The 13464-nt window shown below is 39.7% G+C and overlaps 2 protein-coding genes across 2 annotated transcripts in view; one reads left to right on the forward strand and one right to left on the reverse strand.

Annotated features, from left to right (window-relative positions):
• CDC73 (cell division cycle 73) overlaps positions 1–13464 on the forward strand; it is a 112583-nt gene that overhangs the window by 66128 nt on the left and 32991 nt on the right. The window lies entirely within an intron of this gene.
• Positions 127–6880, reverse strand: B3GALT2 (beta-1,3-galactosyltransferase 2). The gene is made up of 2 exons (XM_081012271.1): positions 6136–6880; positions 127–1568 (listed from the first exon to the last, which is right to left on the reverse strand). Exon 2 carries the CDS (start codon positions 1445–1447, stop codon positions 179–181), a length of 1269 nt encoding a protein of 422 aa, XP_080868397.1. The 5' UTR covers positions 1448–1568; positions 6136–6880; the 3' UTR covers positions 127–178.

Consider the following 13464-nt stretch of genomic DNA (forward strand, 5'->3'; position numbering starts at 1 on the left):
AGAGTTAGTTTTTTTTCCCTTTTAAATTAAAAAAATAATTTTCAAACATCATTAAGTGCTTGGTCTTAAATATTGTCCCTCTCAAGCACATTTTTTTTCCACTATACATGCTTTCAGCCTTTTCCCTTTATTTTTTTTACAAATTGCACATGGAATATTTTTAGGAGGAGGGTGTCTTCTAGTGAAGTTTACGATGCCGATACTTGCCCGCTTTTTCTTTTGCTGAGTTGGCACAGGCATTGTGCTTATTCTGTTGTAAATGATTCCAGTATTTGATCAGTTCACTAGGCTGGAACTGATGGGAGGTAATTAGGTGACTGTATTTACAGCTGGAATAAGAAACCCGCCAGTGATTGAAGACAAACTCGTTAGGTGGGGGCATGGGGTCAATTCGCAGCTTGGCAAGGCAGATGCCCACATATACATCCTCTAAGTGCAAACGTCTGATACTCAGTGAGACCTTAAATATTTTTTCCGCTAAATCTCCAGAAAACACATAGCCAGTCCCAGAGCAGAATACAGGGTACCGTTCACTCGGATATAGATCAGGCGGCATATACCACTTGCTATCCTTGTTCCGATTGGGCGCATACCCCCTCATTAGATAGCCCGTAAAGTATTTGTGCCGGAGAGGAAATTCTGGCTTCAGAAGCTTATGTATTAAATACTCTGTATTGACAAACATGTCACTGTCCGTTTTCATAACGTAGGGGACATTGGGGCAGTAGGTTGCCACCCAGTTCATCCCCATCAGTGTTTTGATGGTTAAGTTGTAGTAAGTATCTAAGTATTCTTGTTGGATAATATCGTGGTATTGCCTGCTTTCCTCCAGGATGGCTCTCTGAAGGTATCCATTCAGCTTAACACTTAAACCCAGCAAAAAAATCCGAACAATTTGGATCCCAGGCGCCAAGCTCTCATTTCCCCAGGTTTGTCTTATAGCTTGTCGAGCTTCCACCTGCCCTGGTTCTGCAGCTATGAGCAGTATTAGAAAGGGGCTTTTCTCCTGGCATTTCCCAGGCTCGTTGATAATATACTTAAAGTGATATGACGTCGGATGTCCAGTGCCTCGCACATTGTAAATGCTCCCATTGGCACTCAGTGTGTTCTCTAAACCAGTAACTCCTTGAGGCGACAGCTCCGTATTGTTGGAATTAGCCATCGCCTGCGGCCTGAGGGTCTGAGGAACTGCATCCTTCCAAATGGTCCTCAAAGAGCTGTGGTTTGTTTCGCCTCTCATCGATCTAAATCCCCGTGTAGTGTAAGCCACAGGGTTTTCTTTGAATCCACCTCGGCCAGGCAGCCAGTCATGGTGATTAAAAAACAGGAAAATAGCAAAAAGGAACACGAGGGAAAGTAAGCCAATGAAATGGGTTCGAAACAGGGACCGCTTGGTATTCCAGGTCATCTTGGCAAAGCAGCAATGCCTCCTTCTCCACTGAAGCATGTTGTAAATATCCAGAAATGGGATGTGAGAATGATTGAAGGAAATGCTTTGTTTTCGGATCCACTGCTATTTCTTGGTGTTCATCTTCCGTTGTGGAAAGCTTGTTAGCGAATCACCAGCTCTGCAAAAGTGAAAGAAGGTTAGCAGACATGCTTTCAAAGTTTGCCCTTCCCATTGTCAGAAAAACTGCAAAACAAGAGGCAAATCTGAATATTAGTAATCGCCATAACACCTTTAATGTTCTTGGGGCATCACAAGTCATAGCATCCAAGTTGTCTTGATTACTTACTCCCATTTCATAGGAGGGCAAGTTTTAGGAAGAGACTTGCACCAAACCACATGATTGCAGCTTTTCGAATCCATATCCCAACATCTTACCCAGTTTGCCGTTCTGGTGCTTGTCTACATGTGAAAAAAAGTGTTGCAAGGGTACGGAGCAAGCCCTCAGTGTGAAGTGGTTTTCTATTCCTCTGGTTTCCAAACTTTATTTCTTTGTGAAATCACTCCAATGAATGCTATTAAACACATGTGTGTATATGCTATTGTTTATGTATATATAAAGTACTTAAAAGAATCTGGGGGTGTCCTATTGTTAAAAAACAAGTTCTTTTACTGGGCATTTTTTATTTTAAAAGCAAGCCCTGAGTTGGTCAAGTAGATGAGCGACTCAGATTGGACCAGCGTACATCAAACGCAAAACCACTGTGAGATTCCAAGGGAAGGGTCAAGTGTAAAGGTCTCGATACCAGATGGAAGGTTTATTGCTAGCAATTAAAACTGATTTGGTATGCGGTTGGTAGTATGGCTCGCAGTTGGAGGTCCTTTATGCAAAATGTTTGTGGACTGGTCGTGGGACAGACAGTGCAAGGTTGATTGTAGCAGCGTTCCGTTAGTTACAGAACATTACTTGGCTTGTTTCCATTGGTCCCTGCTGTGTTCAGAAAGTCAGTGTGCCAATGCACCTGACAAAATTAATTTTCAGGGTCCAGTTACCTCACTGCTGCATCTTTCAGCATCAACCAACACCAAACGCTCTGATTCACCTTTACTCCTCTTTTAGCCTTTCCCTCTAGCCTTTCCCATTTTCTTTACCTGATTGGTTGTGGTCAAGAAGTTGTGTTCTTAAAGGGACCATTTAGTTACTTATAGCTGTTCCAGTTCATTTAAGATATTGGGTATGTGGATGCATATAAAACCAACTAACCTCTCTCTAACCCCACTGAAAGAAAGAAAAAGAAAAGAATAGTTACTTAGTATGAAATCAATAAACTCTGTTAAGATAATATCTCCCCCCCCCCAAGATCCTTTCATTCATGAGCCCAAAACTGTAAAGTCATGTTAGTTTAGAAGATGGTTGGCAGACTTTTTGCATGCTACAGATTATAACCCCAACTTTATAATACATTTCACCCTGCTATTCCCTATTGATATTCAAGAGCAGATTCAACATGGCAGTTTCATGATACTGCATATTAAAACCTGATCACACTATCCTACAAATGAGCCTCTCATTTCATGGTATGAATTAATTTGTGGGTTTTTTCCCAATTAGTTCTAATTTGTTTCAAAATCTTAGGGTTTTGAACAGTGATAGAAGGCTCATATGAAAAGAACATTTTTATGTAAATATGTAATTTATTTAATTTCTTTGCTATCTCTCAGCCAGTTTTTGGATTAATTTATTTTCAAAATTTAGTGATGTGATTCATGTGTAAAGACATCTTTAGGGTAAATCTTTCAATTTGGGAAAAAAAAAATGACATTGAAATAGATAATGACATTAAATTATAAAGGAGGGTGGCTGGCACAAGCGTGTATTTAAATGTACAATTACATAAAAGTAAAACAGATATAGCATAATTTTAAATGAAAGAGGGAATTAGTGCCTCTAATTTCCAGTCAGCCAAATTAAGAAGCTCTCAGTACAGCATGGAATGCATTGCAAATATTTGAATGTCTTGATGGACGTACTAGTTGTCTTTCTGAGCAAAACTCATCATATTAGCCACCACTAGGAGGAGCAATTGGGGGGTTTAGCCTTGAATTGTAGCAGTGCATCCGTCTAAAACTTGCATAGTTTCTGAGCTGCATGTTAAGGTCCTCCAAGCCATTTTCCTTGGAGCAAAAACTATGTTATGAATGACTATTAAAAAGGATTCTCTGGGCATATAAAGGACAAAATGTAGCTTTAAAACTGAGGCTCTGGGTAAGACTGGATAAAATACATTTGTAACAATGCAGTTATAATTATGAATAGCAGATCTCAGTACAACCATGCAAATACTACATTTTGATAGATTTTAAACAAATTGAATGCATCGCCATATGTGAATCTTTGCTGGATCCAAAAATGGATTAGCCACTTCAGCCACAATTGTTGACTGGTTCAGTTGTACTGAGCAATAGGGAAATGGAAATAAGTGTGTTGGACAAATGAGAGAGCTGTCCTTAGCAATTCTTAATAGAGCATATTGTGTCCTTAAGGATTCTGTTTGGTGAAGCTTTTCTATATTTAGGATGTGTTTCACTGCTTGAACAGCCACAGCTTTTATTAGGAATGCACTTTAAAAAAGAGAGTTAATATTCTGTTGTTGGCAGTCACCATTTTTCTAAGCATGTCAGCCTGTTATAGTCTGATGACTTTATTAAATGTTTAAACAATTCTGGTAGTGTAATTCTAAGTCAAATTACATAAAGCATTTAGAATTATCCAAGCAGAACTTTATTTCTGTTAGTAAAAAGAGATGTTCTACTATAATTTAGTTATTTTAACTTGATTATGTTATGCTGTTATTTAATAACTTGCAATGGTGCTCAGTCTCCCGTAATATGTTATACTTTCACCAGGATGTTGGAATGTTACACTAAATCATATAGGTCATATATACATATAGATTAAAATTTTGGGTTCTTAGCAAAATACAAAATGTCCATGGCTGGGGACCAAAAGACTGTGTGTACCATATCATGCAGTCACTGTTCTCAGAGCCCCTGGTGTCCCCTAATATCTACTTCTGAGCGCCAGGAGAAATGAGGTGGGGGATGAAAGCTGTGGAAGTGTAGTATAAGCTCTCCCCACCCCAAGCACACGTGCACAACTGCACACACATGCACACGCCTTCCACTCACAAATGGGCCTCTTGGGATTCTAGCCTATATTTAGAAGAGTAAAACTTGTATATTGGATTCTTCATTGAGTTTCAGTTCCTCGTGCTCACAGTGAATTGCTAACATATTGGCTTGTATGTTCTAGATGGTCATATGTTCTTTAGTTTTGGGGAGTCTACTCTTAGTTGGAAGGAACAAATAAGAAGGGAAGCTTTAGATCTGGTGGGCTGTGCAGAGCAAGTGAGTATAACTGTATTATCCAGGGCCTGATAACAGTCTTGACATATCTGCATTAATACTTTTACAGAAAGGGCGGGGGGGGGGGGAGAGAATGGTCAGTAGTAATTTTAAAATCCTAACCAGCTCTAGTGAAAACCCATGGCATGCACACTCGTAAGTTTTTGAGTGAGCTTTGTTTAGAATTGTATGATTGTTGTATAATTATATTTTCTATAATGTTTCAACAAACTATCAGCATTCTATTTTTCATATTGCTATAAAATTCACATCTGATTGTGTCACATTTTCTCTTTAAAGCAGTCTTTTTAAATCAGCTTTCTGCATACTTATGCTAGCTTTATTGCATGTTAGTTTTGCCTGGGGCAAAGCAAGAACCATTATGTTTAACACTTAAAATATTTAGTATGGTTTGTTGGGTAGATTTTGGAAGGGAAGCACTCAGGCACTAAAGGACCATTAGGCAGTTGTAGATGCAGGTCTTAATTTTTTACTGCAGATAAGTAACTTGAGATTCCTGTCAGTTCTTTCTCAGTAAGCATTCCAAACAAAACTACCAATCTTGGAAATGATGGGATTTTGGTTGTGCTTGCTGCTTTGTAACCGTTAAACAACCCAAATGTCACATGCTGCAAAGAACTTGGGCATATACCCCATTTTGAAGGAAACAGACTACTATATTGTGGTTTCCTTGTGAGATTCTGTTGGATGTCTGCATTACTTATGGCATCCAAATGATTGTGATGCTTTTGCCAGAAGCTCAAATCACTGCCTTTCTTTTTTTTGGGGGGGGGGGTGTGACTGATAATATTAATAAAATAGCACTCTTCTTGCATGTTAGGGGCTGAGGGAGTAGGTATTGAGCTGGTAGTTGCACTGCCTCATCTGTTTTGATGGTTCTCAGTGTATGTCACATCATAGCTATTTCACTGGTGATCTTAGATTACAGTAGGTAAGGATTAAATCTGACCTATTTTGATTATCTGATCATTTTGTAAAACCAGGGGATGTAAAGTTAAATTTCTCAAACCTAGACAATCGCTACAGAGAACTACATTATCCCTCTTAATCCCTCTCCTTCTCCCCCTCCTTTCCCAACCCTCCCCAGCCTTCACATTTGAGTATAAGTGACAGATTTATTAACAGATAAGTGTAAAGACAATGACACCCTTCTAAGCTGAATGCAGGAATAGCTCTTCCGATATTTTTTTTATTTTTTCAAAACCCAACATCCATGGAAGCATCAGCCTCAGCTTCTGTAAATTTGGGGCGGTGGGAGTCGGCACTTGGTATGCTACTAACAGCACATGCATTTGAATGAAATATAGAATGATCTGACATACCTTCCTTTGTCAAGCCATTTGTGGTGAGAGGATTATGCCCACAGCAAGTAGTTTTGGCACGCCATCCCTTCAGCCAAAAAGATGCTATCGGCCATGCGCACATCTCTCCTCCAGCAGCCTGCTGCCTGCGACTGCTTTTCACGGTATCCAGTGTGTCCATCTGTATGCTTCCTGCTCCGCTACCTTCCCTGCTCACCAGCGTGTTCGTCTTGATTTTTCTCCGGTCATCTTTCAAGAGACAGAAGCAGCATTTCTTGCCTCCATTCCGACTGGTATTGTCTGCTTCTGACAATGGAAGCATTGACGCTTTTACAGTTGGTGTTTCCCTTGCTGGACAATGCAGTGCTCTGTTTTCTCTTCAGTATCCATATTTCTAGTGGCGATGCCAGGCAGAACAGCATGAGCTAGAAGCTGGAACTGTTGGCTTGCATTTGATAACGGGATTTACCCCTCTTCCTTCATTGTTGCTAGGCAGTAACCGAAAGGGATGACTTGAAGCGAGGGGTGGGGGGAAAGCTTTTAGCTTAAGGTTTTGTTCAGCAAAATCCAATCCATAGTTCTTCAGCTGCTGCACAGGCAAGCAGCAGTTTAAATGTGGGCTTTGACAGATGCTGTCTTCTGACAGAGCAGAATTTCACGTCATTGCTTGGCTGGGTCCCACGTGATGGTTTGCATTCATTTGGACTAAATCCGAAGGCAGGCAGAGAGCTTAGTGCTTTTGCTTCTGTTCGATAAAGGATACACATCTAGTGCCAGTGCAGCACTGGATGAATAAAATGAAAGAAGGTGGTCATGATGGTGATGCACATTCGTTGATGAGTGTATCCCCCCCCCCAAATTACCCTCCTTTATCTTTTGTACTATATCTTAGCACTCTCTAAACGTTTCTTAATGTTGGGTGTTAGCTTATCTTAATTCAAGCGCATCGCTGCATTGCCTAAGAACTACAAGCTGTTTAATATAGTGTAGCATTCCTTAGCTGCTGTTGTTTTTTAGTGAATAGTATTCCACAACTTAAAATAGTAATAAAAGCCTCTACTTTCTCTGACCCCTTCAGTGGAACTTTGTGATGATGGATTAGTTAGCAGCCTTTTTAATCTATTTGTTACTCCATCACATTGTAATTTTATCAGGTATAGAATCATTGATTCAGCACTGCAAAATCAGGGAAGGAGAACCATCAGATTTTCCATGCTTGTCTCTCCTAATACACACCACTCTACTTGGGTGCTCTTTTGCAGGCTGCCTTGTCCAGATCTCTGCTCAGCAACCACTTTTTTTTATGCCAAAGCTTGTAAATTCCATATCAAACGTATGTACAGTGCATCATATGTGGGGTTAAGAAGCTGAAGACAGAATATGTAGTTGCTGGAGAACTGTATGCCTCAGATGTGCTTCAGACTTTGCTTAAATTGCTTTACAAAATTGGTTTACCTAAGAAATAGTAGCAAAACTTGGAATTTTTTGTTAGCTGGCTTTTAATTTTTAAAAAGAAGTTACTTGTTGCGAAGGACCACTAAAATGGGAAAGTACTATAGGAGTAAAATAGATCTGTAAAAGCTGATTCCCCAAGATCAAAGAAAGTTGACAAGAAGCTATGAAAGTCATCTCTGGGGAGGGAATTCTAATCATCTGATATTGACGAAGAAACTTTAGGAGCATATTCTCTCTCTCTCTCTCTCTCACACACACACACACACACACACACACACAAAAGCAAGTTTTATTCCTTGATTGATTGATTGATTGATTGATATTTATTTATTTATTTATTGAATTTCTATACAGCCCTTCATCCGAGGATCATAAGGGGGGTTCACAATATAAAAACTCAAAAAATGCACAACATATTAACAACCAAAAACAACACCCCCCCCCCCCCATTTAAAAGGCCATAGATGGTTTAATTACCCAAAGACCAGGCTTGGAAACCATGCCTTGTGAGGAACTGTTGAAGGCACTGGGTATGTTTAACCCGGAAAAGAGGAGACTGAGAGGAGATTTGATAGCCACCTTCAAATATCTCAAGGGCTGTCACAAAGAGGGGAAAATCTTGTTTTCTCCTGCCCTGGAGGGTAGGACTCAAACCAATGGCTTCAAGTTAAAAGAAAGGAGATTCTGACTAAACATCAGGAAAAGCATTCTGACAGTAAGAGCTGTTCAACAGTGGAATGGTCTCCCTTGGGATGTTGTTAAATCTCCTTCCTTGGAAGTTTTTAAGCAGAGGTTAGATGGCTGTCTGTCATGGATGCTTTAGTTGAGATTCCTGCAATACAGGGAATTGGGCTAGATTATCCTTGGGGTCCCTTCCAATTCTACAATTCTGAGATTTCTGTCTATAGTGTATTATCTTCCATCCCCCCATGAATCACAGGGGCCAGATATCTGTAGCTGCTGTTTCCTTTTTGTTTTTATAATGAAAGCTTTCTGAATTCCCATCTAGCTTATCACAGATGTGGAGATAGCCCATGGTTAATTGGAACTAGAAGTCAGGGTGTGAATTCCTGAATATAGGAATTGGGGGTCTGCTGCCCACCCCTTTCCTGTGTTATAGGTGGGACAGGTGCAGTGAATGAATATAAATGAAGATGCTTACTTTGCCACTGCCTTTCCACTTCTCTTTGTAAAACTGGCATTCATGTACCTTTTCTTCAACAGAAAACCTCCTCGATGTTTTTATAAATAAATAAAAAGGGGAAAATTAACTCTGCCTTTATCTTTTCGGTCAACCCAAGGAAGCTATTGTCTTGTTCATTAAAGTTTTCATTGTGTTGGGGTCATTGAGACTCTAATGCTTTGGATGTATAGTGTTTCATTTTCCCTTCATTCAATGTACTTGGGCTCTGATTGACCCCAATAAACTTTAAATGTAGAAGAATACTGACTGAAGTAACAGAGTTGAAGCGGAAAGTTTTTCATGGTTTCCATACCCTTTGATTTCAGTTGTGACCCCAATGTATGAGAGGGTTTAATTTGCAATAAATCTGTTCCTTTGAAGGGAGCTGCTTTTTTAAAGAATGGTTTTGTTATCCAACACAATATGTATGTGCATGTTTCAGGAAGAGAATATTATTTTGCCTCAAATAATTGAGCTCACTAAGGTGAGTTTTGGTAGCAGAACAGTGATATAACCTTCAGGCAATATCTAAATAAGAATCAATGTTTAACAAAGCTGTGTATTTTGATTATAATCTGCTGGTACGCTTTTTGTTAATACTGAGAAATGCACAGCTCTCTCAAGCACACCAGCAGATTATCTGAAAAGCAAGAGAGAGAGATAGAATAGTTTGCTTTCCTATTTTAAAAAGAAAATGGGCTGTTAGTATTGTTTTCTTTAGCTTGCATGAATTTAGACAGTGCACTGAAAATGTAACGTTGTCCTAAATTTTCAGGAATGACATTTGTAATGCTTATTTTTACTAAATGGACCATTTGCAGTTGAGCTGTTCCTAGAGATTATATCCTGGGGATAGTTTAGGGCATGGTCAGATGATCACTTGTTGTTAATAACTATTGCAGAGTGCAACTGTTCTATTTTAGGAATATTCAAATGCACTTAAGTGATAGTCAAAGTATATACTGCCTCAAATCCCACAGTAGTTCTGGGGCTTCTTGAAGTCATAATTTGTGTGAAAGTGACCACAGTCTACTTTCGTATATAGCATTTTTATTGCAAGTTGCAGCTGTGTGTTAGAAATTATTGGTGGTATCAAATTTTGCACAAGTGGAAGGCAAGCTTACAAAGAGGGTCTTTCCCTTTCCCTCATCCCCCTTGCAACCCTGCGTACCCTCCAAAAAAACCCTCTGCCTAGTGTGTGTCCTACTAAACATTGTGGGTTGTATAGTGTGGTGCTGCAATGGCAGAAGAAACTAGACAGAAAACGCTTGTGCTCTGCTGGCATAAGATTCTCTTCCAATCAAGCAGTGTATAATAATAATAATAATAATAAAATTTATTTATATCCCGCCCTCCCCAGCCGAAGCCGGGCTCAGGGCGGCTAACAACAATAAAATAATAGTACAACATTCTAAAATCATTTCACTATAAAATTAATTCAGATCAAATTGATGGCAACCATTAGACTAAAGTTCTGTGAAGATGGCCAAAGGAGGGAGTCAGGCTGTGCCCTGACTAAAGGCCTGGTGGAACAGCTCTGTCTTGTTATGAAAATGTTATGAAATAATTTAATATCCCCCCCCCCCAAATTGCATCCTAAGTGTATTTGAACCAAACAAATCACAAAACAGTAAGCCAAATTTTTGCTTCTTGGAAAGCAGGGCAGAGTGAGCCACCCGCCTTAGGCGGCAGATACTCTGTCTATTCCTCCAGAGGCCCCAGCTCTGTCCCCTCTGTTGCCCAAGACCTCTCCTGGGCTCCTTGATCTCTAGGCTGCTGCCTCAGGTGTGGTGGAGAATGTTACCCAGCCACAAAGGATGAAGTGAGATTCAACCGCCAGTCCAGTCAGCTTCTGTGAATGAATTTGGGAAGAGGTGCCTCCTTGTCTTTCACCTCAGGCATCAAAAGGTCTTAGGCCGGGCCTGTTCGAAAGTGTTCTTCATGTAATTTTTACAATTGCATCTCTTTTGTTCTCACTGTCAAGGCAGAGGTGTAGCCTCCTAAACATTTAATATAGTGCAATGTTCGTTGTTGTTTCTTCCTTTTGAAAGCAGAAAGTATTTTTCAGTGATCCATTGGGGCAGCAGCAGGTACATCAAACTGATGGTATCCTTCTAGCGGAGAGACTTTAATCCAATAAGATTCTCATTTTTCAAGTGTTGGCTAGTGCTCTTCTTGAGGGAATCCGGTAATGATGACAATGGAACAACAAAAATAGTTGTTTTTCCTCATCCAACTTTAGCCCAGTTAGGGTGCGCAGGCTAGCAGAGTAAGCTTGTCCAACACATTTCTTCTAGGGAAACAGCTGTGTGACTAGAGAGCTGCAGTGAGCACCCTAGCCTCTCAAGGAAAAAACGTTATAGTGTGGGACTTGAATGCAAGAGAATGGCTTTAGATTTTAAGGGACAGTTGTGACAAACCAAGGGAGATTATAATTTGGATAGGAAGTGTGAGGGACCACTTGCTTGTGCCTCATCCTGCTTAAAGTACCTTGTGTTTTACAGTCTTTGTTTATATAGCACCATTAAACGATTTTGTTGAAGTATGAAAAAATGGTTTCATTAGTACAGTGGTACCTCGGGTTACAGACGCTTCAGGTTACAGACTCTGCTAACCCAGAAATAGTACCTCGGGTTAAGAACTTTGCTTCAGGATAAGAACAGAAATTGTGCTCCAGCAGCGTGGTGGCAGCTGGAGGCCTCATTAGCTAAAGTGGTGTCTCAGGTTAAGAACAGTTTCAGGTTAAGAACGGACCTCCGGAACGAATTAAGTTCTTAACCAGAGGTACCACTATATAGAACTTGTGACCTTTTTGTTGAGGTGAGCATATCTGTCTGGCAGATCCCTAGTTATTTGAAACCATAAATACAGTAATTTTGTTTCTAAACTACTTCCTCAGCAGCTATTCCAACTGGTCACCAGAAAGGCAATTACATAACTATAAAAATTGGGACTCAAATGTGCTTATTTTCCTTGTCCCCCCCCCCCTCCATTCCTTTTTCCTTTTGTACTGTGTCTTTCATCTAAATTTTAAGCCTGCAGGTGGAATTGTTTGTTAATAATCTCTGTAGTACTTCCTAAGGGATGATAATAAATTGAGGACCTATTGCTACAAAGTTGCAAGAAGCATATTCTGAAATATTCACCCTTATTATTTTATGCACGCTACTGTGAATATTCTATCTATTTTCAATATTTTCAAGTTCCCCATGACATCCAAACCAGGAAACTGTGGTTTATTTAAACTGGTTAGTGATGGTGGATCAGAATCTGAAACCTGAAAATGTGGTTTGTTCTAACAGCCTATTGAGTTTGCATGTCATGGGGAACTGTGGTTGGTTTAAAATTGAAGCTGCAGCTTCTTATCTCCTCTTTGTTAAGTGCAGAACAGGAGGGGGAGCATGTCTGAACGGAGTCTTTGTTTCTGCTATTCATAGAACGATAAAATCTGATTAGATTCCTACTTTCTCAATAAGCAAAATGATAGTATCTTGGCCACACAGAGACATTTCAAAACTGATTCTTGTATTCATATTTTAACATTGCCCTTGGTTACTCTGTAACCAAGTCAAAGAATCATTTTCCAAGGCAGAATAGATTTGTATTTTAAAAATTCTGGTCCAGTACCTGTGTTTAAATAGCAAAATACATGCCCGACACTGTTGAGTGCAAATGGCATGTATATACAAAGTTAAGTTGCCAGGTTTGTCCACAGAAAACATGAAACAAGCAGTTGAGGAAGGATTGAAATTTTGCCTCTGTGTTTATTGCATTGAAGCCCAGTCATATAAAAGCATGCAAACCATTCACAGGCAATGGTGATCTCTGTCTTTTACGGGCTGGTGTTTTTTGTACAAGTTTAAAAACTCTTTTAACAGTAGCCTTTACTACTGTTTACTTCTCTCTTTTTTAGTTCTATTGCTGTGCCAATTTGTCTGAGCTGTAGGTGTGCCATGTGTACATGGTAGTTAATGACGGCAAGTGAGTGGCATTTGTTTTCTTATCGTAAGGTTTGCCTGAACTGAATGTAAAAACAAATTACCCCTATCCACAATGACAATCTAGGGATGGCCACAAGTGTCACTGTTGCCTTCCTTATTTTCCTTCCCAGCAAGTTGTATCACTTAAACGTATTGTTCACTTTCTCATTTGTTGATAAACAGTAAACAAAGGCACAGTGGTATTTACTATGAGGATTCACGCTGTGGCGTTGAGCAATAATGGATAAAAGATCAACTGAGCAGTTTGCTTTGAGATTGTCAAGTTTTTTTTATTATTCTTAGCTGAGCATTTTCTCCTGTTAGCAGTATAGTAAATAATTTTCTTGTCTATTATCAGTATTGTAAGTAAATAAACCAAGTTTCTGTAAATGGGAGGTCAAAGTGAAGAATGCATCAAATAGTTATCTTTCATGATGTTTTTAAGAGTTACTCCATGTAGGTTTGGTTTTTGTGCTGTTACATTATCCTAGCACTGAGCAACTGAGACAGTTCAGCATCATTAAGTAATGCCTGTCCAACCCTTCTAGAGAAAGTGAAGTATCCTGTTGGTTTAGGTAGGGGTCAGCAACCTTTTTCAGCCATGGGCCGGTCCACCGTCCCTCAGACCATGTGGGGGGCTGGACTGTATTTTGAAAAAAAATATGAACGAATTCCTATGCCCCACAAATAACCCAGAGATGCATTTTAAATAAAAGGACACATTCTACTCAT

The sequence above is a fragment of the Podarcis pityusensis genome, assembly GCF_964106645.2.
Source record: "Podarcis pityusensis genome assembly, chromosome: 6".
Taxonomy (NCBI): Eukaryota; Metazoa; Chordata; class Lepidosauria; order Squamata; family Lacertidae; genus Podarcis; species Podarcis pityusensis.

What these genes read in the sequence shown, in the direction of transcription:
- B3GALT2 (XM_081012271.1), bottom strand. Translation starts at nt 1,447, where the DNA reads ATGCTTCAGTGGAGAAGGAGGCATTGCTGCTTTGCCAAGATGACCTGG.